This window comes from Benincasa hispida, chromosome 7 (genome assembly GCF_027475165.1).
Source record: "Benincasa hispida cultivar pf3 chromosome 7, pf3_genome.v1.1, whole genome shotgun sequence".
In the NCBI taxonomy this organism is placed as follows: Eukaryota; Viridiplantae; Streptophyta; class Magnoliopsida; order Cucurbitales; family Cucurbitaceae; genus Benincasa; species Benincasa hispida.
Genome location: NC_143484.1, coordinates 26,767,108 through 26,795,044, shown reverse-complemented (window position 1 = coordinate 26,795,044; position 27,937 = coordinate 26,767,108). Strand labels below are relative to the sequence as shown.

Sequence of the window (27,937 nt, the reverse complement as noted above, 5' to 3'; positions counted from 1 at the left end):
TTAGTGGTACTTAAGAAGTTAGATGTAACTACAGGGATAAAACGATAATTTAACCCAGCTATGGTTATGAGCAATTCGTGAAGGGTTGACTTACTATTGATTGATTATATCAATGGACACTGAAATATATCCATAGTGTAAAGAATGTAGTTGACGGTCTTTAATGAAGTAACCAACAATTAATGAATGTTGGTTAGTTAATTAAAGAGTTTAATTAATTAATCTTCCATCATTAGAGCTTCTAATCTATAGGTCCATTAGGTCCCCTTGCTAGCTCACTAAGGATAAGACAAGGAATAAATGGTTTTGGAATAATTTGAATTGTTAAAATTATTTAAAGGTCAACATGAGTGTAACTCAACTGGCATAGTGTTTGTACTATCAATCTTGAGGTTAGAGGTTTGACTCCCCCACCCCACACTTTAATTACAATACCTTTGTTAAAAATATATATATTTAAGGAAAACTTTATATTGATGTGATTAATATAATGTAATGAATATTGATACGTTATAATACATAGTTCATTATGAATATGATTTATGATTATTTATACTGCATTATAGAATTATAAATATGATTTATAATTAAAAAGAGAGCAATATATTTAAATAAGATTCAAATATTAATTATATAAATATGATCCATATAAAATACTATAAGTTAAAATTAGTATGAATGAGATTCATATTAAAACTATAGCTTATATGAGAGGATATCATTTGAATATGATTCAAATGAAAATTTAAATATATTATTAATTTGCTAGAAAATAGCAAGGTAGCCCTTTTGGTGGTATCTTATTCGTTGGAGAAAAATAACTGTTTGTGTTCATTCGAGAGCTTTAATATCGATTTAAAACTGACATTATAGAGGTACAATATTGGTTGAAAACCGACATCTAAGACCATGTTATAAAAGGTCTTTATTGTCGGTTTTAAATTGACATTATATAATCTAAATTTCAATGCCAATATTCTTCAATGTCGATTGAAAACCAACATTATACATAATCAACAATGTCAGTTGAAAATCGACATTGTAAACCATCTTCTATGTTAAGTTCTTCCCAATTTTTTTCAATAATTGTCCAATATTTTTTTTATACCTCATTTTTTTAAATGTCCAGTCCATTTTTAATGTCGGTCAAAAAATTAAAAACTGACATTTAACAAAAAAAAAAATTACATATATATTTTTTACTCAACAACGTGCAAATCAATAATATTTAAAAAAAAACAATAATATTTCTCTTACCCATACATATATAAAATAAAATCTTAATTGCTTTTATATATTATGATTTCAAACAAACACAAAATTAACTAATTTATTGGAAGGAAATAAAACTAAATAACAAAGTAAAAAAAACATATCCACATATTATTGTATCAATTTGACCAAACAATCATAACATTCACTAACATCGTTGAGTACAATGCATTTGCAGAAAGGAATGAACGTAACAAAAAATTGAAAAATGCATCATAGTTATGCTTCATAGTTTGATCCATTTCTCATGCACTTTCAAACCCAAAAAGATCCTAAAAATACCTGCAACAAAAAAAATGAAGATAACACTTTGTGAAGTATCTTAAAAGTAAAACCTTCTATACATGAAATTTGATTAGTTATAGGTCTAAACTACAAAGCTCAGTGTGTTCCGACTAACAAAACATGAATTGAGTAAATAGTTCTTAAACAAAACACAACAGTTGATAGATTGAAGGTCGGCCTTATTTATTCTTTCATAGATAGCGACCACTGTAGCTAGAGTAGAGAAGATCAGCCTTCCTCCATTGCCTCCAAACCCTCAACCACATCTGCTTTTGGTCCACTGTTCTTGACCTTCTGTGTCTGGTCCGATGGAAACGCTATCAGTGCTGAAGTCCTTATCCTGAGTCTTGCCCTACATCCTTTGTTCATAATATTCTCCTCTCTAATCTGTGAAGCCAGGTTCTTCTCTCCTGCCTTCTCAAATAAAGCCCTCAGTTGTTGCTTGACCATCGCAGTAGCCTCCTGCCTCTTGATATCATCATTTGAGCTTAAGGCCTTGTAAAAAGCGTACATCTCAGTGTCTTGTCCTTCAGTTGAACGCTTTTGTGTCAGCAGTAGTGTCTTATTGAGGATACTCCTCTCCTTGATATCCTTAGATGCAGTGACTGCGGTTAGGAGACCAGGGGCAGTTTTTAAATCCCGGACTTCTGCTTCAAGGACTGACACCTTACTGGAGGTTTCAGTAACTGTTTCTTTCAATAAGATGTTTTGATCAGCCAAGAGAGTCATCTGGGTTATTAGGGTCTCATAATCCTCTTTAGACACAATGCAGTCATTGGTGGCCTTCCCTTCCCCCTCCCATCTCATCCACAGGTTTTGGTTGAATTGGTTGTTGCTTAGTGTTAGTCTTAGGAGGGCCACGCATATGACTCTCAAAACCAAAGAGCAACAAGGGAAATATGGTCCTAGTTCTAACTTTGCCTCGTGACTGAGTCTTCCCAGTATCACTACCTTGCTTTGGTTGGTCAATGTTGTCTTTTGTCACGTCCCCAGTCCTCTCTCGGGTGGTCCTCTGTGTGGTCTGAGGTTCACTGGCATGAGCTTAACCTGAAGCTTGTCCAGCCACTATTGCCATCCTAGGCACTGATTTGCTCACTGAGTTGTGAATCTCTAGGACTGATCTCAATAGATATTGCTTTTCTCCCGGTGTTTCCTGCAGCAATTGTCTTCACATAAAATTCAATTACAGAGCTATAGCACAAGTATGGGATAGGTTCAATTGTTCTTGATCCTCCTTGCGCTAGATGTCCTACTAGGTTGAAAACAGACCTAAGGTCATCGTCAGACCTAATCTCATTAATGATAGTAAAACATATCTCCTTGTCCAGTATGTCATCAAGAAAATCATATGAAAACCAATCATTAGGGATGTACAAAGCGGCAAAGCGTCTGAGCATGATGTCCAGCCCTTTATCCTTAATGTAAAGGCAAAGACGGTCCAAGTGCATTCCTCACACTAAGATGCTTCTAGTGAATATGTTGACATACGAGCCTGTGGATGAGTCAGAAAGCATTCAGAGGGTATCCTATAAACGGAAGAGAAGAATAGTACTTGGTAACACATCTCAGCCATATTAATTCATAAGGCAAGAAATCCAGTTCCCCAACTGATGTTGCTATGACCTCCCCTGAGAGATCCTTCGTAGAGATAGGCTTGACTGGAATACATTTAGACAATTTTAGTTCTTTCCAAGCCTTAGCATAAGTCTGATAATTCTGGAAGACCTGAGCAGCTTGGGGCATCCTATTCCAAGATTGTGTTTTAAATCCGGACACAATATGGTATATAAAACTTGGATCATTGGATACCACAACAGTGAAAGATTCTTCACCTTCAAACTTAGATTGCTCTTCTTGAGGTTGCTGCTCTGTTTGTCCAGGTTCAGCTCTGGTTATTGAGGATATAAAAAAACAAAATCACTGTATAAATCAAACGAAAACTTACTCAAGTTTTGTAAATGTCCGCACGCAGAGCATCTGAGAGATCCCATAAGCTATCTAATGAATCAGCACTTCAAATCGCAAAATACCTATGATTGCAACAAGAAAGTCATTTATCTTTCCCTATGCCTAATTGCAAAAGTTTTTACAATAATCGAAGAAAGCAATTGAAAGTAAAATCACCAGTTTTTTAATAGAAGAAATCTTGACTGCATATCTCATGCAAGGGTTGTACACAGTGAAGAAGATTCACTCAAGTTAAGAAGTCAACACTGGGTCAATTGCAATGAAATCTAGAAGCAAGAACAGAAAGAACCTAAAGAAAATTACCATATTTTAACCTCTAACTAACTTAATTAACTCTTATGCTTTAGAAAAATTTCGCGACATGACATCACTATACAACAAAATCAAAAATTTTTTTACTTCGACACCTGTTCAAAGATATGCACTTCCAACACAACATTCAACCAATAATCTTCTCTCAACAGAACTACCAGAATTTTCGGAACACTATAATATTCAAACCAACTACGTAGTAACTTGAGCACAAGTTGGCACGGATAATGAGCAATACAAATTAATTATTGCAAATCAAAACTATTGGAAGAAAGTCAAATAATCCAGACCTTCGAACCGGAGCCCTATGCGCTGAAACACCCTGCAAATCGAAGACTACCCACGCCAAAAAAATTCCTTCTCAACCTCATGCCATAGTGGTTACAGAGCACTTCGTACTTAGTGAGCAACATAATATGGGCTACCAACTACATCACAGGAAGAGTTTCCTAGAAAGAAAAACACATAAACAGAAAACTAAGTAGCAGTTGAAAAAAAAACATATTTTCATAAGAAAGCATACTTTAACTGAAGAAAGAAGGAGAAGCATATAGCTTGAACAGAACAATCCAAATTAAAATTATTAACCTCCTCTATCTTCCCCTCATTTGTTCTCTCTCTTAAACACGACGTTGCACCATTCTTCCTCCCCTCCATTGACTCAGTGAGTTCATTTCCATTGTTTCTCTTTAAGAATGAAAGTAGCTCTATTCTTTGGGTAAAAAAGAAATTAAAGAACTCTTCTTTTTTTTTCCTATTGTTCCTATTTTTCTGCAAAAGCCAAACTAGCAAAACAGAAAAGAAGCAGGACAAGGAAAAAAAATCTAGCTTAGGTTTCTAACTCTCCCTTCATCTCTCACCCTCAAACGACCAAAAACCAAAAATAAAAAATAAAAAACAATAGTACCCCAAATGTTTCAAAATCAAAATATAGATATTTAAAATGAAATTTGAGGGATCAACACCTAATTTGTTGCTTTTCTAGGCTTTTGTAGTTGCAGCAGTGGCTTGTGGCCTTCTCCATTCTACCTCTCATTTCAAGCCCCAGTTCTCTCTTTTTGTGTGACTTTCTGAAGTGGGGAGCTTTAGGCAAAACCATTTTTTCAAATTTGTGATGATGCAGAGATGGAATGGGAGAAAAACCCATTTACTTTTACTTGTTTGCCTTTTGTTTTCTTCACAGTTTTACCATCATCCACAACGAGCATAGCATCCGAAAAATTCAAGAAATTCCATATCAAGTATTATAACAACCCAATCTCCCAACACTGATTGAGAAACGAAACATACAAAAAAAGAAAACAAAATCCCCATATCAAATTAACTAAAATCAGAGGGAGGGGTGAAGAAGCAACAATAGTAGAATGCCACATTTCCCAAATCCTATCAAGTACACTATACATAGAGAAACAATTCTCCATCGTCACTGTCAAAACAACCAAACAGGCAAATAAAATGGAAAATCCTAAAAGAAAACACTATCAAAACAACATCAAGATTGCAAAGAAGTGACATAGAAATCCAGCAATGAAGACTAAAAGTGACACAGAAATCCAGCAACAATAGTAGAATGCCACATTTTAATATGTACACTTGCGTTGCCTTTGGATGTGCAGAACATTATAATACCTCTCGAGCATTTAGTAAGCTTTGGTCTCATCTTTGTGAGCCGATCTTTTGGGTTCCAGGTACGTCTGAAACTCACACAACCACTTTTTTCGGATATGCTCCGTCTGTAATAGGGTTTTGATCTTCAAATACCTTTTCTTCTGTGAACAAATGCAGGCTGATGCCTTTGCAAAGAAGAAGAAGAAGAAGAAGAAGAAGGAAAAAAAAAAAAAAAAAAAAAAAAAAAAAAAAAAAAAAAAAAAAAACCAGCAGCAATTAAATCGAACCCTTAAGGTAAAGTAAAATATAGTTCAATTAAGTTAACAACTCACATCAAAATCGTGAACCACAAACTGCTAGAACGGATCGGACCTTGAAGATGTTAAACAAATTGGAGCTTGAACAGATTTAAGTGAAGCTCCATGATTGGAACAGATCTGAGCTGAGATCGGGCTGGAAGAACGGTGAAGCGAGAGAAGGTCAGAGCGGAGTGAAAGGTGGAGCAAATGACGGAGCTCGGTTCCGAGAGTGACGGAACTGACAGCGGAGCTAACGAACGCACGACGTGCTGGCGGATCTGACGAACGGACTGCGGAGCTGACGAACGGATAATCTAACAAAACGAACGACGGACGGCACTGGGGGAGCTGAAGGAGCTGGTGGCGAGAGCGGTAGGCTGACGGAGATGGTGAGGCACACGACGATAGGGTTTTGGGGGAGAGGAAATTTGTTAGAAAGGAGAGAGAATTTGCTTGAGATATGAAAGGCAGGGTTTTTATTAACGGGGAAGAATAAACGAGGTTTGGCAAATCGACATTGTAGCCTTAATAGATCTTTAATGTCGATTTAAAACCGACATTAAAGATCTGCCTTTTTTCATTGCAACCGACATTATACATCCATGTTTATCTTTTCCAACCAATATCAAAGTTCAAATTTAAGGTTACAATTTGTACGTTCGTAATTTCGAGGAGATCAGTTCCGTTTCTCTCTTCTCCTCTCAGTGGTATGCTTTATTTATAATCGCGATGAATTATTTTTAGTATGTATCCTTGTTAATTAGAGTGAGAAATGCCTGAATAAAATATACTTCCTCAATTCTACTTTTTTTCAATTATAATAACAACAATTTCAATGTCAAGTACTCAGTATATTGTTTATAAATTGAAGACTCTAAATCAATTTAGTAACGAGTGTTGTAATGGAGAGTACTTGAATTCCTTGTATTTCCCTTTTGAGAATAAAATCTTTGAGCTTCCTTTGATACAGTAGATGTTGGCTTTGTTGTTGAACCACTTAGATATTTTGTATTTATCTTCTCTTCTCTTCTTCTCTATATAGCTTCACGTGTGCTTATCAACTTGTATTTCGCCCAAATTTAGTGCTGTTTTTCCTATTGATTTTTTTCCATCTTTCTTTCTCCATTTTTTTAAAATGTGGCCTATGCAAAGCCACACCAATTATTACTACTATTACTAAAAAAAATAAAATAAAAAGCCTTCCCTTTTTCTTTTTTCCCTATTCTTTTTAAGGTGGATTGAACTCTTTTTTCTTCAAGACTTGCATTTCCCTGTTTTTCCTCTCCATTCTAAATGGAAAAAAAAAAAAATTGAATCTTAAAATAACTTGTTTTGACAAGAAAAGCTAAATTTAAAAAAAAAAAAAAGAAAAGAAAAAAAAAAGAAGTAGAATTAGTTGATAAACGTATCAAATTTGTATAAAAGAAAAGACTCGATCTCCACCATTTATGCACAAGGAAAGACTCAATTTCTGCAAAGAAGTGAGGTTCTTGAACCATCTTGGCAAAAGCTTCAACGCTACCGACGAAGTTTTGAACCCATAAATCTTGCAAGGAATGAACAAACCCAACGGCAACCTAAACTTGGTAGAAAAGCACAAATTAAGGGGCCATAATGTTGGAGGCATCCAAAAATGTTTACTTTTTTCACTAACCGTTTGGATTAACCAGAGAAAGAAGTGTCTTTCAAATCATATATTATTATTTAAATTCTTTTGATAAAAATTATTTAAAATACACTTTAAATATATTTTAAAAGCTATTTTTGAATGGTTCCTAAACACTTTATTTTTTTTTAAAAAAAAAAAAGATGACTTGTTTTGAAAATTAAACACTTGAAAAGTTAATAAAAACATATCCTTAATGAGTTGAAGTAAGTTCTCAAACAGTACGATTCTTAGAGAAGAACAAACTCCTATTTTCCAAGTTTAAAGTCAAAGAGGAACAACATTGCTTTATTCTCGAATCTTGATCAAATGGAATGACAAAGTTTTAGCCCATTTGGAAGTTTCATCAATTTGAAACATTACAAAATTTCAACAACTCTAAGATTTTTCACACCATTCTCATCACAAAACCCAAATATATTTGGAATGTTAACATGAACTCTTATCATTATCGAACAATCAAAGTAGTTCAGAAAATGAAATTAATGGAAAAAATAAATGTTGCGGAAGCAAATCAATTTCTCAATATTTGATAAACAAGAGAAGAGAATGAAAATGATAGTGAAATTCAAACTTCTTATTAAAATTGGAAAAAATTGGTGATACATAAATGTGATAAATCTAATACATGGTAGTTCACCCTTATATAGGATAAGGATGCACCTAATTAATACTACTAACTTACAATTTAAAACAACCATTAAAAATAGAAACTCACATAGCATAAAGAAAATTTAAAAATAACAAACAACTTAAATCTTAGATCTAGCATTTACTTAGACATCAAATTGAAATTTAAATGTAACAATAAATTTAAGAAACTTAAAATTTTAAATTGGGAACAATACCTTTTTGATCCCTAGGTTTCGGCTCTAGTTTTTATTTGATTCTTAGATTTTAAAATGTTACATATTTAATCCTTAAATTTTGTGTTCTGTTTCAATTTAGTCCCCAACTTTCAAAATGTTAAAAATTTACCCTTAAGATTTGAGTTTTATTTCAATTTGATCCCTCAGTTTCAAGGTTTTATATTTTTAACCTTAATTTTTCATTAAATACTTTACTTTCAATCATTCACGCCAATTTCTATTATTTAATTAAAAGTAATTATAAAGTGAAATTTTAAACTTAATTTTAAAAGTGATAAAAATAGTGAAACTTGATTATAATTCTTTTAACAATTCTTAATTTATTAACATAGTTTAACTTTAAAGATGGAAAGTTGGTATTTAGTAATCGATGTTAGAAGTGTAAATTTTGAAATATAAGGACTAAATTGAAGTAAAATTCTAATGACAAGGGTAAATTTGTAGGTTTTTGAAATCCAGACTAAATTGAAACCAAACTCAAAATTTAAATACTAAATGTATAATATTTTGAGTATTAAATGTATAATATTTTGAAACTTAGAGGCTAAATAGAAACTAGATCCAAAACCTAAATACCTAAAAGATAATTTTTCCTTTTAAATTTAACGAAGAAAAACTTCAAATCTCAACCAGGACTAGGAGATGAGGAAAAGTTTACATTTGATCCAACTTTCACTTCTCCCCATTGCTTTAGGTAGTCCAAGAATCATTTGGTTGGAATTATTATTTCCATAAAATTAATTTCCTATACTTTGTACCTAATATAAATGAGAGATATGAAGTTCCTCTAGGTTGGTCAATTGTTCAAGCTTTGGAAGCCTTTTGCAATTTTCGCAATGGAATAGAGTTATTGCCACCAAATTATTAGTGAAAATCTCGTTAGGCAAAATTTTGCCTTGAAAGGATTGAATCTTCAAACATTGTAGATTTTTGTGGGGTTGAAATCCTTTCAACACCCAAATCATTATGATTATTGACTTTTCTATGACAATTCCAACTCCATATGAATTCTAGATAGGTAAGTTCTCTCGGAATAATTGTAAAAATCATCTTTGAAGTATGATGATAATTGCAATAATATTCTTAAACTTTCAGTAGTAACAATTGGATCCCTAAATTTTCAAAATTGTTCAAATCGGGCCCCAGATTTAAAATAATTGTAAAAATTAAATTAAATGATAAAAATTGAACCCTCAAATTTATACAATTATATACATTTGAGGGTCAAATTTTAACATATGAATGAGGTTGAAGGCTCAATTTTTTAATTTAGAAGTTTAAGGGGTATAATTACAATTATCATCGTACTTTAAGGGTGATTTTTGCAATTTGTCCTTCTCTTTTTCCAAAGTTTGCACTTTCATCTTCTTCTTTACACTTGACATGCTCTAAATTTATTAAGTTTCAAACTACCTTTGAGGTTTTTTAGAGGTCCAAGTTTGGTTATCTTACAATCCTCCTCAGATCCTGCTACAAAAATAGACAACGTTTGAAGGTGAGTCGACTGACTCAAATGTGGAGGCATTTGTTTGATGTAGCCAACATGCCCGTTTGAAAGTTCAAAATGTCTTAGACTAATCAATTCTCTTAAATTCTTCGGAAGCTCTTGAACATGTTTGCCTTCAATCCTTAGTGTTTGGAAATTATAAAGCAAGACGAAAGAATCTAGAAGCTTCTCCAATCTACAATGGAAAATATCAAGATATCTCAAGTGGGTTAACTTATGAATCGAATAAAGTAATTGATATGTATCCCATTAGTTTATCACCAAAACACATGAATGAACAAAGTTCAAAACTTTATCACAAACCATCTTCTCTATTGTAGAAGGAATCAATTTGTAACAAAGTATAGTGCATGTCTGCCCTACATATTTTTTAGTCTTACTCGTCCAATGTTCCATTTCCAATGCATTGACATACTCTAATTGAAAACTTTTATTATTTGAAACATCACATGCAATGTTATGTATAAAATCATGCATTTTACAACTTATAACTATCGTCTTTATTGACATCTTAAAATAAACAACGAGACAAGACATATTAAAGTACATATCTCCTTCATTTGTCAATGTTTTGTTGCTTCTTCCTTTCTTTAAATGAATAAATCCTTGTGTTATCCACATTTGAATATGTTGTTCTTTTTCAAATTCAAAATCTTTGCATGTATAATACAAAATTTTAATTTTCAAATAGCTTTCTTATTTCACTTTTCAACATGGTCACCCATCCACCATAGTTTCCTTGAAATTTTAGTGCCCTTCCCAAAACTCTTGCAACTAATGGTATGCCACCAACCTTTTTAACCAATTCTTGAAGAAGCGTCAAACATAAAGTCATTGGTAGTCCATATATTTGAACTCGCTTAAAATAAAAACCAACATTGACCGTCAGATAGTTTGCTTAAATGATGATTAGGGGAATGTTTCCACGATTTTACAACTTCAGGACTCCTAGTAGTCACAATAAAACTATTTTCAGATTTTTCAATGATGTTGGTCAAACAATTCTTCAATTCATCTCACAAAGAAGGATTTTCATTCCAAACATCATCAAGTACAAGAAAATAACTTTTGCCATAAAGTATCTCATTTTTGCTCACGAAGTAAAGCCTCCTTATTGTCCAAAATCTTATTGATAAGAAAAGGTTCAACACACGCACCTATATAGTTTCATCAAAATGTCGTTTGATCTTCGAGTGATTAGAGACCAATTTTGCCAAAGTTGTTTTACCCAATCCACACATACCCACAATGGGTAGGATAGATTGTTCGTTTTTAATTTTGCCACTTTTTGTCGAAGATCTTCATAAACAAGCTTGTCTAATACATCATCAGCTTCATTGGCAAGATTTTAAGTTTTTCAACACCATAGTTTCACTGAATCCTGATGCAATTTTGTTGTCTTGATATCATGCAAGAAGGTTTCTGCCTTCAGTAGCCATTCTGTCAGCTCTGATAGCTCCTTCTCCAAGCCCCATGCCAACCCAGTTTGTAGTTGATTTGGGAAAGAAGACTCAAAATCCACAGGGTTTATAAATCAGTGGGTTTCTTTGGAAGTCAAGGGTGGACTTTGGGATAGCTGACGAGGCTGCGTAGAAACAATGTAATTATTATGAGAAAGCTACTTGTACGTACCCCCTCAGCACCTGGCAACTAGTAACTAGCAAACCAATTGCCTTTCAACTTTGGAAGTCGAAGGGTGGACCTATTGAATTCTCGGAAACGAAAAAAAAAAAGGACAAAGAAAAGAAATCAATAGGCAAATTAGAAGAATGATAGACCTTTTTTTTTTTAATATCTAGTGTTAATTCAAAAATTTGGATGTGAAACGCACCAAACTTTCGTGTGATAGCAACGTAAATTTGTAACTTAGGAAAAAATATGACTTACAAGATGGAAAAATCTACAAAACATCGTGGTGCTTGCCGCACACACTTTGATGAGTTAGAAAGTGTATCTTTATAACAAGTAGAAAGTTTAAGTATTAGAATGAACTCACTATCCATGTAATTTATAATGTTTGTTGACCTAATCTTCTTCCGTTAGAGTTTTCTAATCATCATTTTATCTTATTCTCCTTTCTTGGGTTAGATCTTTCGTGTGGCATCCCTTCTTTAGTGGGTTGCTTGGGTCGTCGGCCTTGACATAGATCGAGACCAAGCATCATGACATGGGCTACCTACCCACCTCAAATTACCCTAATTGAACTTGGAATGGATTGTGACGTTAATATACCCCAAGCGTGTAATGGAACCTACAGTTAAATTCTCCTTGAACTTAAAATTTAACTTGAATTAAATATGTTATTACGCACCTTAACCACTACACTCTTGTTTAAAATCACTCGTATTAAAACTTCATGCTTGGCTGGCTACAAGTCCCAATAGACGTGATCTATGTATATAAATGAGACTTTTTATGTTTAGACAGATGTTAGACAATGGAGGTTGTCCATCGCACATTATTTATAACAAATATTAATAATAAAGAAAAAAAAACTTGTATTAAATAGAAAAACACAAATGAGAACAATTTTTACCACTCACTTGATCAGATTATAGTTTCCTACTCTTCTATTTTTAAAATCAAGTATACCAATAGGATTTCTCACTCCCATTCATACATTTGTTGGAGGAATAAAAACCCATGACAAGCAAATTTTCCCATGCAGAAACAATGCACACTCCAACATGATCCCAAAAAAATTAACCCTTCAAATCAATCACCAATTGAAAACTCTTACAACATATTAGTAATCCAACGACCCCTTCACCAGGAGTGGACTCAATATCAAGACTGCATTTCGAGAGTTCGAACAGACTTCCCGAAACTGGAATTAGGCATGGAAAAGCTCAAGCAACTGAACTCAGCTGAGCTATAAATTGGAGACTGTTGAAATATGGGTATAGAACAAGCTGCTATGAGAGGAAACACTCATCCCACTTAATGAAAAATGACAATCTAGTCAAAACTGGCTAACCTACCTAATGAGTGGAAACTAAAAAAGAGAATATAATTACAAACCTCTTCAAGTTATACTCGCTTTGGCATTGATAACCTATCATCATTATGGCAAAGATTCACAAACACCATGCAGACAAAACAGTATAGGACTTGAATGGAGCATAAAAGAAGAGAGTTTGGTGTGATAACAAGAATATATTAACAATACCTGAACCAACAACACACTCATTGCAGATTACATCATATCATATATCAACTGAATGTGACAATAGAAGAAACAAAAGTAAAAATTCCAATAAGTAGAGAGACTACCTATACAAATCACACAACCACTGGTTCACTCAAAAACAAACCTGACAGAAGATGGTTAGCCAACAAGTCAACTATTCTTCCTTTTAACTTTTTCTTTCTCCCCTTTTTTACTGATCTCTAAACAGAGGGATGACAATCCTAAGTCAGATGCATTACCAATTACCTTCCCATGAAGCGTCATCTTTCCAAATCTTTCCTCTTTCTATATTGGCAACAATTCTAACGGACACAAGGTCATTGGCATGCGGGTTACACTACTATGATCAATCATCAGGAAGAAAATAGAATAGAGTAAAAAAAGAACAAAGATCATTAACTATGTGGAAACTTGGTTGCACAAATGCAGATTCGGCTTCTTGTTATTGCGTGCTGCGATTCAACCCACCTCGTCCAACATTTCTGGAAAATATGAAAGATGTTAGTCAACTTTTCAGAGATGCTATATCATAAGAAAACAGTGAAGCCTACAAAAGAAAGCTTAAAGAAGTGACAAGAACAAAATAAACTTCAGGGCAGTAGGGTGCTGTGTCAAATACAAAAAAATGATAAGAATTCTCATAAGTCTTCAAAGAATGAATTTCTTGTTTCTTTTCTTTTGCGCAAATAATCATCACAGATTAAAAAACTATACTGCCAACACAATCAAGCTAATCATGTTTTGAAATGCCTCACTCGAGTGGTGTGGTGGAGAGGGCAGCATTACTTCTTATCTAGAAACCTATATTATTTCAATCTTTTTGCAACTCTCAGCATCGTGGCAAGATGGTTAGCCTCTCAACCCAATGGCATGTGCTCTGTCTTCCCTTTGTGTTGGGTGCATATGTCTACGGTTGAGATATAATCTGATAGGAAAATGGGGAACAAACTCTCTACTTCAGTTGTGGTTAGCACCATTATTGATGCTTGATCATGGTCCTAGGAAATAATTGGAAGTCACTTGTTGAGGCCTATCTGATAGGGACTTGAGGGAACAAATAATTGTATTGTACGTCACTTCTTGGGGGGTATGGGAACCCTTCCCACTACCAAAGTAAAGTTGTTTTGGGAAGCCAAAGCTCCAAAACAGAACTACTTCATTACCAGGCTTGTAGCCCAAAGGAAATTCATCACTATTGAGTGAACTCAAAGAAAGGCAAATCTCCTAGTGAACTAGCAGAGTTGTGATTAATGCCAAGCCCAAAGGAAGCTATTGTTATCGTTACTTATTTTGGACTGTTACCCTTCTTTTGGGAAAAGGTTCTGGAAATTTTCTCTGCTGGTCGGTAACCAACCTGGCAAAGATTTTCCAAGGGGCCCCCCCATAGCATTAAGAACGGCCAGGGTATCCTGGAAAACCAGTGATCACTGTTTTATCAGAGATCTGGAAGTGAGATAGGAAATTTTCAACAGGAAATCAGGACAGGAGATACCCAAGATCTGGGAATGAGTTCATTCTGTAGTTTCTTTTTGGTTTCTTCTATTAATGATATTCATTTTCATACTTTTGGTTGTGATGGAGATTTCAAACTCCATAAACATATGGTTTGGATTATGTTCCTCTTGTGATCACTTTTAGACATACAAGAGTCTGAGTATCATCGAGGGAGGGGGGGTAAAGACAGACACAGAGAGAGAGTTCCTCAATAAGAGCAGCATAATACATGTGTCCACATACACAATATCTTCCAGGACGTTAAAGAAAAAGACATCTTAACAAAGAAACTGAACACGTGGAATTTAATACAATTTTCCATTCCTTATCAATTCAAGCCAAATATCTCGTGCATTGCCTATCAAATATTTGCTGCAAATTCCCAACATTTAAACCCAGTACATACAACATATTAACTTGAAAACACTGATTCAGTGACAGAAATATAATGAAATTACATAAATTAGGGAGCGTATCATAATCAGCTCTCTAAATTACATAGATTAGAAAATCCCTCCCCCCACCCCCCCCCCCCCCCTTCAAAAAAAAAAAAAAGAAAAAGAAAGAAAATCAGATCAGAGATATGCAATCATAATACAACCATTGCATACACTACTAGTTTCCTGATGATAACAGCGTTGATTCATTACTAGTTTTGTACATGACAGAAATCTGAATTAATACCTTCCAGGAAGCAGTTGTGCTGCACTAACGGGACCCTTAGTGCTACCACCAAATCGCTTTGCCCTGTTCTCTTGCTCTTTCTCCACACGCATAGCTGCTACCTCCTTCTCCATGGCAGCCACTTCTCTTCTCATCTTCTTTGCCTCAACCTCCATTGCTTTGGTCAGCGTCTCTACCTTCTTTGCTAACATCTGAAAAACATTGAGCACCAATACCAGAAAAGAAGTTAACAATCTATGAGACTCACCTATAAAGAATAAATTACATAGATCATAAATGTAAACAAGCTTGTCCAGAACATCAACCTCAATGGCATCATCCTTGTCTTTAAGGCTTTGATCTTTCTCATGACCAGCTTTTCTCAAAGCTATAACCTCCTTTTGAAGTAAATCATACAACGTCCCCGGAACACTGTCTTCACTCTCAAGTGTTGGAGACTCATTTCCTTTTTCATCAGGATTACTTTTCCAATCATTACTTACTTCACCGTCCTTGGTTGCATCACAGGACTGATTGAATGAATAACTGGGTAGAAGTCCATTTAATGACACCTTTCCTCGGTCCAATGACCTCGTGCCTCCATCAAATGATTTTGACGTGCCTTTAGCATGTTTCAACACCGTGCTGCTTGAGGATGGAGATCTAAACTGCGAACCTGGTGTTCTTTTGGATAAAAATCCATTGGAAGTTAATTTTGAGATGTTGTCAACACCACCCAGAGATTGCCTACGAGAGGGGCCATTGCTTACGCTTCTCCCTTCTGGAGTACTTCGGTTGTTACCACCAGAAGACCCTCTCAAACTCTCTTCGAGCACTCTGAGCCGCAGCTGATACTTCTCCTGTAAAACAGTAGAAGAGAGGTCTTTATTTTCTAGCAATTGTTAACATGTACACAATGACAACCATTGAGAAAAGATTTGATTACTTTCAGTTGTGCTTCAGACTTTGCAGTTCGCTCGGTTATAGCAAGTTTATCACGAAGTTGCTGCATTTCTCCCTGAAAAAAGAAGAAATAGCACAACAACACGAAAGCAACAGATAAGCCCAGAGCACAATATTGGATGCAAAAGAGTAATGGAACTCGATTCACCTGCAAGAATCTTCTTTCTTCAAGCCACTGTTTTACTGGCATAACCTTATCATTTGCATCTTTCCATTCATTTGCTACTACAACAGCCACTCGGTTGGCTGTTACCTTTGCACGAGCCAACTCTCTGTCAAGAGTTTTCCTTTCCTCCTGAAGAACACATAAATAATCGTCAACAATTTTGGTAATGCACTCCAAGATTCAAATTAGTACATGTCGATAAAAAGACACTTCTGATCTAAATATTTTGACACATTACATTCATCTCTTGAACTTTGCGTTGATAATCCCTCACAGCATTTGCTGCTGCACCACCAGCAAGAACAGCCTCCTCCAGCTCCCTCACAGTTTGCGTTAATTTTTCAACCTCTGCAACTTTCTGTCTGTGCATCTTATCCAAGATTTTATTTTCTTCCTGAAACAGATCAGTAAACCTATAAATTTCTCCTCATTATAAAGCTTAAAAAATGACGATGGATGAAATGTCTTGCATGCTCAAATGTTAAACATCCTGTATCAGAAACATTACCTGGCAAATCTCAATCTGTTTCATTAACTCCTGATTTTTATTTTGTAAATCATCCACCATAGAGGCCTTGGCCAGGGCACTTTGAACAGTCCTCTCAGCATCAATCAAAGCTGCTTCCTTTGATTTGGTAAGACGATCCAATGCTTTATTGTCATCTTGTAGCTTAGCAATCTTGAAATCAACCACGAAAACACATATAAACTCACAATAATTTTCTTTTTGCTCGGTATGTGTATTAGTAATTATTGTAGCATATTTAATAAATTACCTCTTGTCGTGCAAGCTTGAGCTCAGCCTCCAAAGGTGCAAGAATGGCTTCAATTGGAGGCATGTCATCATCCTTTTGAGCAGCATGTACCCTCCTAAGAGTGGCTTCAGCAGCAAATTGAGCTGCCATTGAAGCCTTCTTCTCATCATTGATTTTCTTTATTTCAAGATTCTGCAAGATATTACAAGATAAATTAGCACGATATCAACGAAATGGTGTAAGGAAGGTCAAATTTTTTAAAAAGAAATTAAGGGAAAAAAAAAAAGGTTCAGTGAATACCTTGCTTTCGAGGAGAGATTCTGTCAATTTTAATTTCTCCTCGGCCCTTGATAGTTCTTCAGTCAGCTATATATCAATTGAAAACCAAATCAATCATTTCCATATAATAAATTTCCAGAACATTTTTACATAGTCAGGACAAAGTCACTCAGACATCACAAATGTTGCTTCCGGGGGAATACATGAAAAGGAAAGCCAACTAGGAAATGTAAATTCAGAAGTATCAGAAAAACCTCATGAAGAAGAATGAACCCAAGTACCAAAAGTTTTAGAATCAAAGGAGTTGAACCCCCTCCCAAAAAAAAACACCCTATAGCCAACTTAAAAGTGCTGAAAAGAGATGAGAATACATAACGCTAAAGAAGTGTATTAGAAACAGTTTACAGGAAAACTATGTTTCTTATACCTATAATTGTGAACATTTGAAATTCTGTCATTTCTGAAGAAGGATTAGCAACTAAAATTCGGGACACTTTGAATTAAAAACTCATTAAAGACACTAAGGCTGCTTGAAATTACAGAAATAATTCCTGAAATAAGTTAAAAATAGATACCGAATTAAAAATAGACATGTGATTACCTTTGACATACATCAAAAGGGAATAAAAGGAGAATAATTTCCACAATGACCCATGCAGCAAAACATTTTGTTTTTCAAAAAGGGGGGCTAATTCCAACAGAATGAAAACGAACATGACATAAGATTTATGCTAATTTCCCCATTCCCCTCCCCTGTATTATTAGAAAAAAGGAAAATAAGATCGAGCATGAATGTAAACGGCAAATCTTCACGCTGCCCTCAAATTAGCAAATACAAGAAGTCGACCCAAAAGTTGGAACTCGTAAGAAGCATTGTCCAAATAAAGGGAAAACTTAGAAAATCAAAAGTATCTTCCCAGAATGCTTGGTTCTAGAAATTTGGGAGAAGGATTTACTTCTTCCCCACTTAGGATTGATGGAGTTCACCGATCCACATTGCCAAAGAAACTGACATACAAAAAAGGGAACTACCCACCAATAATAACCCAGGGAATGCGCACAAAATAGAAATAAGAACAATAAGGGGATTTTAATTGAGAAGTCTAGATCTCAACTATACGAAGAGCAAGCCCAACTACTTGTAGAAAAATACTCAACCTACACTCCGCAAACTCCGCAGATGGTTTTGTGGTGGTCTCCATTATAAAGGGGCGTAGAATTCACTATCAAAGATTCAAATCCCATCCCATCTCACAGAAGAAAAATTTTTTCGAGTAATTTCTTCAGTCCCTTAAACTAATAGACAAGAATCCGCCAAATTTACAGCATATTAAGAAGTCCCAGAACATTCAAATGATAAAACATTAACCTCTTCAACTGCCTTTTCTCTAAGCCGCTCAGACAACTTCAAAGCCTTGATCTTCGCCTGAGCTTCCCCGAGTTCTCTATCCTTATCTGCAAAAACAAAACAAAAACAAACATTGAATAAAACCAGCAAAATCCAGCTCAAATCCCTCGAAAAAAACACCAGATCGAACCACATTTCGCACCTCGCACTTCATTCTCAAGGCGATTGAGCTCCACCTTCACCGGATCCGAACCGTGCAACAAGTTCAAGAAGTCGTCGGCGTCCATACTCGGCCTAACGGACGTCCGGCGACGCGACGAGCTTTTCCCTTCCTTGAAAGATCCCGACACCGTCAACGGCGTCGGATTCGGTGCCGTAATCGGCGTCGGTGTAGCCTGAGAATCCACCCCACGTCCATTATTAACCTCCGGCAAAAAACCACCTCCATCACCAGAAATCTCCGCCATCATAACCTGATCTACCCAAATCTCTCCCCCTCTGCCTTCACATTCAAATGTAACTCCAACCCACGATCCACAAACTCTAGGGCTTCAAATCTCACAAAGGGTACATCACATTCAACACAAAATCAATAGAAAAAAAACAAAAATCACTACAATACACACAAAAACAGAGCAATACAGAGAGAAAAAGAGAGCAACAGAGTGAAAAAGAAGAATTGGGTTCGTTAAAGAGAGCTAGACACTCTCTCTCTAGGAGGGGTATAGATGAAATTTAGAGAGAGAAAGAGGGAAATGGGGGCTATGGTTTCTCTGGGTCAGTGTTTTCTCTCTCTAGGAATTTGGGAGGGGTGTGTCAGTATGTGTGGGGGAAGTCTGTTAGAGAGAGAAAGAGACAGATAGAAAGAGAGTGAGTGAGTGAGAAAGAGAGAGAGATTATTATTATTTTTTATTTATCTAAACAATATTTTTCATTTAATTAATTTAATTTAATTTTAAGAAAAAAAAATAGGTCTTGTTTGCAGGCGCTTTGCTGTTAAGCAGCAAGAGAAGAGACTGGGAGAAAAGACGAGTTTTTCAATTTCTACTTTATAATGTTGATCTCTGAAATGTCCATCTCGATAGAAATATTAAGATGTTTATCTATAAATTTAAAATTAACCATTTAATTCTTAAATTTTAGTATAAAACAATTTAATTTTTTTATTTTTAAATTTTTTATAATTTAGTTTCTAAAGTAAAAAAAAAAAAAAAAAATCAGATGTTAATTTTTATTATTAGTTAAAAAAAAGTTTTTGATCCTCAAACTTTCATGCAAGTAATGATTTAGTTTTTAAACTTTGGTTTATAATGATTTAGTCCATGTACTTTTAAATTTATAACAATATAATCATGAATCTTAATATGTAACAATTTAGTCCTTATAATTTAAAATTGTAATAATTTAGTCCCAATGTTTTAAAAAAAATTAGATGTCAATTTTTATTATTTTATGATGTAGATTTTGTATTTTGTAAAAAAATTGAGTCTTTTAATTAGTTTTATCAGTCTATTTATGTCACACTTCATTAAACCTTAACACTAATTTCCATAATAGAGAGTAAATGGTTGTAAATTAAAATACAAAGATTAAATTGTAAATAGTAAAGTTCAATGACTAAATTATTACAAAATTGAAAATACAGGAACTAAATCAATACAAACCAAAATTTAAGGACTATATTGAAACTTTTATGAAAGTTTAATGATTGAAGGTGATTTTTAATTTTTTTTTTTCATATATTTCATCGATTCCTTTTTATATAATGGAAATGCAATTCACCCTATATGGATATTGAATATATAAACATGTGGAAGTAATACAATTTCTTTTAAGAAATCACAATCATTTAGTCGTATTCTTAATTTTATAACAATTTAGTTCATAAACTTTAATATATAATAATTTAGTCTTTATATTACAGTTTAGTTCCATTGTCAAATATATTGTTAAGGTTCAATAAGAATTAGGGAGATTTTTCAAAAATAGAAAAATAAGAAAATTATTTACACAAAATAGCAAGATTTTGATCTTCTTTGATGTTTACACAAAATAGCAAAATTTTGATCTTCTTTGATAGAGGTTGATAGAAGTCTATCAATGTCTATCAGTGATAGAAACTGATAAAAGTATATCATTGATAAACATTGATAGAAGTCTTTCAGTGTCTATTCGTTTTTTTTTTTTTAATTTCTGTAAATAGCTTGACATTTTTTCTATATATGAAAAGTTCCCTAAGAATTATTATGCATACAAATTGATTAATTGATAGGAAAATTATATTGGGTAACAAATTAAGTTTAAAGCTTAGCAATTATGACTTTCACTTTTCAAACTTTGTAAATATGGCAAATATGCAATTTCTAAATAGTTTCTTGGTTTAGCAATTATTAATTATTAATTATTTTTTATTACATAAATCTCTAAATAATTAATTGATAGAGAGAGAAAAAAAGATAGAGAGAGAAAAAAGTGGTGACCGGCAATCGGTGACTAAACGTGTAGTGGTCGACGGAGGTAAGCGACAAAGAGATGGACTAGTGATCGGCGATAAATGGTATGGAGTTGGTGAAAGAGAGATGTTGGGGGAAAGAAAGATAAAGAGAGAAAGAGAAAACTGACGATCTATGATCAGACGTGCGAGGCCTGTTGAGTGTCCTGTAATGTCCCTTACCTTGAATGCTTTTTAGAAGTGAAAGTTGTCCCCACAAACCAACATGGGTTCTTTTAGGATGTTTTCCCTCACTCACATGCATCCTAGGAAAATTCTCAGGAGGTCACTCAACATAGGATTGCTCCAAGTTAAGTATGCTTAACTTTTGGAGTTCCTATGATTGAGCCATTGAAAAGGAAGGTGCATCTTGTTAGTATAAGTTGTAACTTTCAATTCTGTTAAGCCTTTCTTAACCATACTTTCATGTCCTCAGGATCCCTCTCATTCGGATGTGATACCGGTTCATTCATGTACCCCTCCTGAACTCGGGTTGTTACATGTACAGTATATCAAGGGATATCAACTATATTAAATGTATCAAGGGTATTAGGTATATCAAGTGTGTATCAAGTGTATCAGATGTATCAAGTATATCAAATGTATTAAGTGTATCAAGTGTGAATTAGGTATATCAAGTAGATATCTTTTACATTTTCTATTTTAAATTGTGAGTTGGGTTTGTTTTTTTTTTTTTTTTTCCTTTCTTTTTGCAAAACTAATAGTTTTGGGCTACGGACTTAATATTAAAAACTTATTTTGTCCATTTTGCAACTAGCTCTAATTAATAAAGAACTAAATGTGTTATTGCAATGCAAAGATTAAATAGTTTCATTATATAAATTAACATTTAATTTTGATGAGATTTATTATGATACAAATAAATTTTTAAAAGTCTAAGAGTACATGGATTGAATTAGTACATACTACATACTAAAATTTGAAGACTAATTTATTAAAAAAAATTGAAAGTACAATGATGATAAATATTTTTTAAAAATAAAAGTACAATGTCGATTAAATTATTGCACACCAAAAAGTTAAAAAATTAAATTATTTCTCTCATGAAAGTTTGGGTAACAAGAGTTAACACAAAATTTGGAAGTACAACAACTAAATTGTTACACACTAAAGTTTGAAAAATTAACACCCATTTCAGTAACGATTTGATTTTTTTATTTTTATTTTTTGAAAATAAACCTTTAAATACTACTTTCACCTCCACATTTTTTTTCTTTTGTTATTTACTTTTTACCAATAGTTTAAAAAAAACTAAATTTTGAAAACTAAAAAAAGTAATTTTAAAATTTTGTTTTTATTTTTGGAATTTGGCTAAGAATTCAACTATTGTACTTAATAAAGATGCAAATCATTGTAAGAAATAAGGAGCTTAATTTTAAAAAAAAATTAGAAAACAAAAAAATGAAATAATTATCCAACCAGACTTCAAATTATTATTTTTATAAAAGTTTAGGTATCCAGAGTGGTTGTTAGTTTTATTTCGAAACTATAAAGATTTATTAAATTGAAAGTATGAGTATCCATGAATTAGGTCCATCTGAGACACTTCTTAGATAAACCGTGCAAGTCTTTTCAATCTAAACAAACAAAACAAAATTCATATGCTTGGATTATGTTCGCTCAAGTTGATTGAGCCATTTATTCAATTTTTTTTCCTAAAAGAAACAACAAAATGTATTTGAAGTGAGATATATATATATTTTGAAATAAGGTTTCCAACTTAATTCCAATTTATAAAATTACATTTCAAAGAATTAAATAATAAATATCGAGGCCTTAAGTGGACACTTGTATCGAGATAACAAGTGTAAAGGTTTGATTCATCTTGAAAAGGATCGAATCAAGCTAGATAAAAGAGCAAGTATGCATAGAGAAATCTTTTGTAATTTCTATTCTTTTGTTTAGTGTAGTTCCCTTAGCTTACTTGTAGCTTCTTTTATGTTATTTACATTATGTTTTTCTTTCTTTTATATTTCTTTGAACATTGTTGTAATACTTTCAAGTTATTTCAATATGAGTTTAGTTTCTAGTTCATCTAATTCTTCTATCTTTTTTTTTCAATATGAGTTAAATTTCTTTTTTGGATTCACATAGGTACGTCCTACTTGTGTCTAAACAATCTTTGTTTAACATTTACCATTGTTTGCTTTTATTGAATTCAAATCTCATTATTAATCTAAACTGACCACTTGAGTTAGCTTAAACTGTTAAATCTAATATGAGTTTAGTTTCTAGTTCATCTAATTCTTCTATCTTTCTTTTCAATATGAGCTAAATTTCTCTTTTAGATTCATATATGTAAGTCCTACTTGTGTCTAAACAATCTTTGCTTAACATTTACAATTGTTTGCTTTTATTGAATTCAGATCTCATTGTTAATCTAAACTGACCACTTGAGTTAGCTTAAACTGTTAAATCTAATAATTGAAAAAGTTAAGTGATGAATCTCCCTTGTGATAGTTATTTAGTCTTAAAAACTAAGTTTATTAATTGTTTGGAAAGCATGTGTTTAGTGTCAAATTTGATAGCGTATCGATTGATTTTTCTGTAAAAATAAGTCAAACATGTGTTCATAGCCTTGATTTATGGAATGAAGCAAAATATGTATAAAAAAAATCAAATTTTGAGTTACTCTTATGTTTTTATGTTATTTGCATAAAACTGTCAGTGTTGCATCCACATTACACGTGCAATTTCATCGGATGATAGGATGCAATTGAAGTTGGGAAGGGAAGACATCGTGCCCAGGATGTACCAATCTTGTGGGTGCAATAGGTATAAAAAAAAAATCAAAATTTGAGTTACTCTTATGTTTTTACACGATTGTTGTCTCCTCCATCTTTTGCCTCATACCAAGTCCACACAGAGTCCACCTTCTGGATTCTCACACCGAGAATACCAAGGTAGCCTTCTTGGTGATGTCATACTCAAATCGACGTCATTCGTGCTGGGGAGTTCGTGACCGAGGCGATCGCTGAGTTCGAGTGTATGGTGTTCGTGCAGTGTAACGGTCATGTTAGATGAATGTTCGAGGTTGCTGTGTTCGAGCGGTCATAATCAAGGAGCATTAGCGATGAGTCTACCAACGTGCGTAGAGTTTCTCCTTGTTTCTTGTTGTACCATGCTGTAATTTCTGTAATGAATGCATAACCGTATGTTTCTGGTTTTAACTGTAATTGTAATGTTCATACATGATTGTAATTTGGAATGATCTTTCTGCTGCTCATGAAAATTCTCGTATTCGATTTCCTTCACGAATTACCACACACACATTCTAACAAACAGGTATGCATTTTAATACTAATTATAGGCATGCTTTAACATATAAAATACAATAGATTGAGTAAACGTACCAGTTGAAGACTGTCTTCACACAAACTCAATCAAGCGGAAGCGACTCCTCTATTGTTCTTATCGCCCAACAATCAGTCAACTACCAGCACCACGATCCTCTACATGAACGACAATGCACGAACAAGCAGCAACTGGGGATGACACCACTACTCGAAGCCTTTGGTATTCTCCGAATGAGAATCCAAAGAGTAGACTTTGATAGAATTGGTAGAGGAAGGAGGCAAGAACGATCGTATAGAATGACAAGCAAGTGGAAGATAGTACGTGACTATCATATAGTCGGGTGCTCGTCGCTTAGAGAAAGGTACAAGATCGTGTAGGATTTACTAAGTGATCGTCTAGCAATTAGTAAGCGATCATTTAGAAGACTCGGCGCACTAAGCGATCATTTAGAGAATGTGTGCAATTGTTTAGTGCGCGAGTGTGCGATCGTTTAGGCGATAAGACGCTATTGTATAGGCTCTCAACTAAGCGATTGTGAAGTTTCCACACCGTGAGCGATTGCAAAATGAAAACAATTTTCATTTTATTCTTCAATTACAATAACCAAAATCAATCTTCCCACTTTCGCATGATTTAGGAGAAATTTCCAGCCAATTATCATATAACTGATTAATTAAATAATAAATGAATATAACCATATTATATTCTTAACCTATAGTTTGATATCATATATATACTATAGTAATTTCTCCTCTACTTGATATAAATCGCATTTATATCTAATTTCCTTCAAAATAATGTATCTCATACATTTAGTCAATTATATAATATATAATTAACTAGTTCAATTATATCATATATAATCAAACTCCTTCTTGTCAATTTGAACATTTCAAACTGATCCAAAAACTAATTTTCGACTTTATCCAAGCTACCAAGGGGACCTTATGGACCTGTGGCTCGAAGCTCCAACGGTACGTGAATAGCTGACTAAACTCTTTAGCCACGAGATCCACCATCCGTTAACTGCCAGACATTCCACTAAAGACCAACAACTAAACTCTTCTTACTACAGATATATTTCTGTATCCATCGGATATAACCAATCATGAGTACAATGACCCTTCACAGATGCTCATAAGTACAGCTAGGCCAATTTACTGTTTTGCCCCTATAGTTACATCTCACTTCTTAAGTACCACTGATTCCTCTAATGAACAATACAATATAGTCCAACTATATGTGAACACCTCTTGGGCCAAGAGAAGGTGTGTGGTGCCATATCGTTCAAGCCCTAGAATCAACCTTTAAGGGAGCTATCTATCTACTTGCCTCTGCTTCGGGGAAGGAGTGAATTCCATCTTGTGTAGCTGAGTTCCCAGCTCCCAAATTAGACGAATTCTCAAAATGGTAGGTTTAAGTCGACGACCTGGCCACTTGCACCCATACAAATCAAAGAACCACCCTTAATGGCAGGAGTTCCCAACTCACTCAAGATTAGGTCATGTTACCTATGGTTATCCTAGTGAAGTGAAGTCTCTGTCATGAATGGTGCTATATAACGAGACGTTAACACTTCGTGGTCAGGTCTTTTACAAACTCTTTGTATAGGACGCTCCCACTCGCATGTCCCCTGCACGAATGATCAAGATTAGACCATCTGTGACAAGTCACAATACTTGTGACCATTCCACAAAACGGATCGCATCTGTAGCATTACCAGGATAAGGTTTCCCTCCTATATCCATATACTATAGACCATTTTGGTTATCACTTAAGACATAATCCACTTGTATGTCACTACATACATGCTTAAGTTACATACAGATAACTAGGGATTTTAGGTTTATTGGTTTGTGGTAAAGTAAATAAAACAAACAACTGAGCAAAATCAAGAAGTAAAGTAAAATATCCTATATTATACATCACAAGCATTCGTATAAACTGGTTATAAACTACAGGACACGAGATTTTAGGGCATCAACTCCAACAATAATTACAGTCGTTCATCTTATAGAAAGTTCCAGTACGCCCTCAGTCAACTTTGCATAACATCACAATTAAAACAGTCCAATTAGTCCATATCATTAAGTTAAATAGTCTAATCAGTCCATATCATAAAGTTAAACAGTCTAATCAGTCCATATTATAAAGTTAAATAGTCCAACTCATCCATATCATAAAGTTAAAACAGTCCAATCGTTACCATGTAGTGGGGACGACTGGTTCAAAGGAAACCAGTAGAAAGACACTTACCTTAAATTAGATTCAAATAACTAATGAATCAACCCTCCTCTTGGCCTAGCTCGGGTCTTGGATCAAGTAAAGTTAAAACAGTCCAATCATTACCATGTAGTGGGGACAACTGGTTCGAAGGCAATTAGTAAAAAGACACTTACCTTAAATTAAATTCAAATGACTAATGAATCAACCCTCCTCTTGGCCTAGCTCGGGTCTTGGATCAAGTCTCTAACAAAATCATAGTTGCATTAAATTTCAAGCTTAGGATATGCTTCCAAAGTTGCAAACCAACCCATGCTACAATAACCAACCCAAACCAGAATTGGCCCAACAAGTTTTCAACTCCAATTGACCATATTTTAAATTCTTCCAATAAAAATTCAAATCCATGCTTAACCCAATAATTGGTGGATGGCCACAAACCAACCCAAAAACTTACAAACTTACCAAAATTCTTGTCGAAAAACAGTCTCATATTCTCCAAACAGCACGATGAGGATCCTAAAATTCCTTGGATTTATCATCCAAATAACACGAGTGTCAGTACACGGGAGCCAACATTTATTAGATGTTAAAAAAAAACCTCAAGAAACTAACAAAATAGCTAAATCTCACCCAAAGTGGACTTTGGCGACACACAGTCCGGTGAGAGTCCACTTGCAAACCCGTAGTGGAAGCATTTGTGTGAGAACACCTTGTATTCCGCAATTCAATGTTTATATAAACAAATTCGTTGTACTAAAATAAAATATAAACATGTAAATTAGCATGCTGTAGGAAAAGATTAGAACCATTCTTACCTTTGTAGATTCCCAAGCTTCACGAACAATCCTCTCGAAGTTCCAACGAACAACTCCTCCTCTAACGATCTTGATCATGAATAATTTCTTGAACAATCTCGAAACACTACCACGAGCGTAACCTTGTTATTTTCTAGGATTCTAATAGAGGGATAAGTGCTATCCAACTATTGGGAGAGGGAGAGAAGAAAAGGGTTTTAGAGAGTAGAAAAGATTCTCTTTGTGGTTTAGGGCAAATTTTGCACAATAACACTCGTGTTGTGTATTGTCAGTGTCTGTGTAAATGTCTCCCGGGGCTATAGGGAGGTCTTTATATAGAGAAGGGTTTAAACCCTTTTCCTTATCATTTTTCTATTTTTCTTTTCCACAATTAAGTAATTAAATAATACTTATTTAATTAATTAGCCCAATTAATTAAATAACACTTATTTAATTTAATTTTC

At 34.1% G+C, this 27,937-nt stretch overlaps 2 protein-coding genes and 1 pseudogene across 6 annotated transcripts; all 3 read right to left on the bottom strand.

Annotated features, from left to right (window-relative positions):
* Positions 1 to 1,590: 1,590 nt before the first annotated feature.
* Positions 1,591 to 6,497, bottom strand: LOC120081401 (uncharacterized). Of its 5 annotated transcripts, none has more exons than XM_090315917.1 (6): positions 5,778 to 6,428; positions 5,467 to 5,630; positions 4,803 to 5,105; positions 4,128 to 4,286; positions 3,503 to 3,587; positions 1,591 to 3,425 (listed from the first exon to the last, which is right to left on the bottom strand). In XM_090315917.1, the coding sequence occupies exon 6, from the start codon at positions 2,362 to 2,364 to the stop codon at positions 1,786 to 1,788; it is 579 nt and encodes a 192-aa protein (XP_090172043.1). In that variant the 5' UTR covers positions 2,365 to 3,425; positions 3,503 to 3,587; positions 4,128 to 4,286; positions 4,803 to 5,105; positions 5,467 to 5,630; positions 5,778 to 6,428; the 3' UTR covers positions 1,591 to 1,785. The 5 variants fall into 5 exon arrangements, with proteins under 5 accessions (XP_090172043.1, XP_090172045.1, XP_090172044.1 ...); XM_090315919.1 differs by having other exon boundaries at positions 5,467 to 5,623; positions 5,778 to 6,189; XM_090315918.1 differs by lacking the exon at positions 4,803 to 5,105 and having other exon boundaries at positions 5,467 to 5,623; positions 5,778 to 6,497.
* On the bottom strand, positions 3,061 to 13,230 carry LOC150035072 (putative disease resistance protein RGA4; annotated as a pseudogene).
* Positions 12,923 to 19,538, bottom strand: LOC120081595 (microtubule-associated protein 70-1-like). Its single transcript, XM_039036619.2, has 11 exons — positions 18,847 to 19,538; positions 18,666 to 18,751; positions 17,318 to 17,383; positions 17,039 to 17,209; positions 16,771 to 16,941; positions 16,501 to 16,656; positions 16,245 to 16,391; positions 16,080 to 16,151; positions 15,460 to 15,993; positions 15,155 to 15,345; positions 12,923 to 13,458 (listed from the first exon to the last, which is right to left on the bottom strand). Exons 1-11 carry the CDS (start codon positions 19,112 to 19,114, stop codon positions 13,419 to 13,421), a joined length of 1,902 nt encoding a protein of 633 aa, XP_038892547.1. The 5' UTR covers positions 19,115 to 19,538; the 3' UTR covers positions 12,923 to 13,418.
* Positions 19,539 to 27,937: the final 8,399 nt, after the last annotated feature.

Bases quoted from the DNA above. Each gene is read 5' to 3' on its own strand.
- LOC120081401 (XM_090315918.1), bottom strand. From the start codon at position 2,364: ATGAGATGGGAGGGGGAAGGGAAGGCCACCAATGACTGCATTGTGTCT.
- LOC120081595 (XM_039036619.2), bottom strand. From the start codon at position 19,114: ATGATGGCGGAGATTTCTGGTGATGGAGGTGGTTTTTTGCCGGAGGTT. The intron at 16,657-16,770 runs GTAATGTTTCTG...GATCTGTTTCAG, and splicing joins AACAGATTGAGATTTGCCAG to GAAGAAAATAAAATCTTGGA. The intron at 15,346-15,459 runs GTTGATGTTCTG...AATGTTTTTCAG, and splicing joins ACAAGGATGATGCCATTGAG to ATGTTAGCAAAGAAGGTAGA.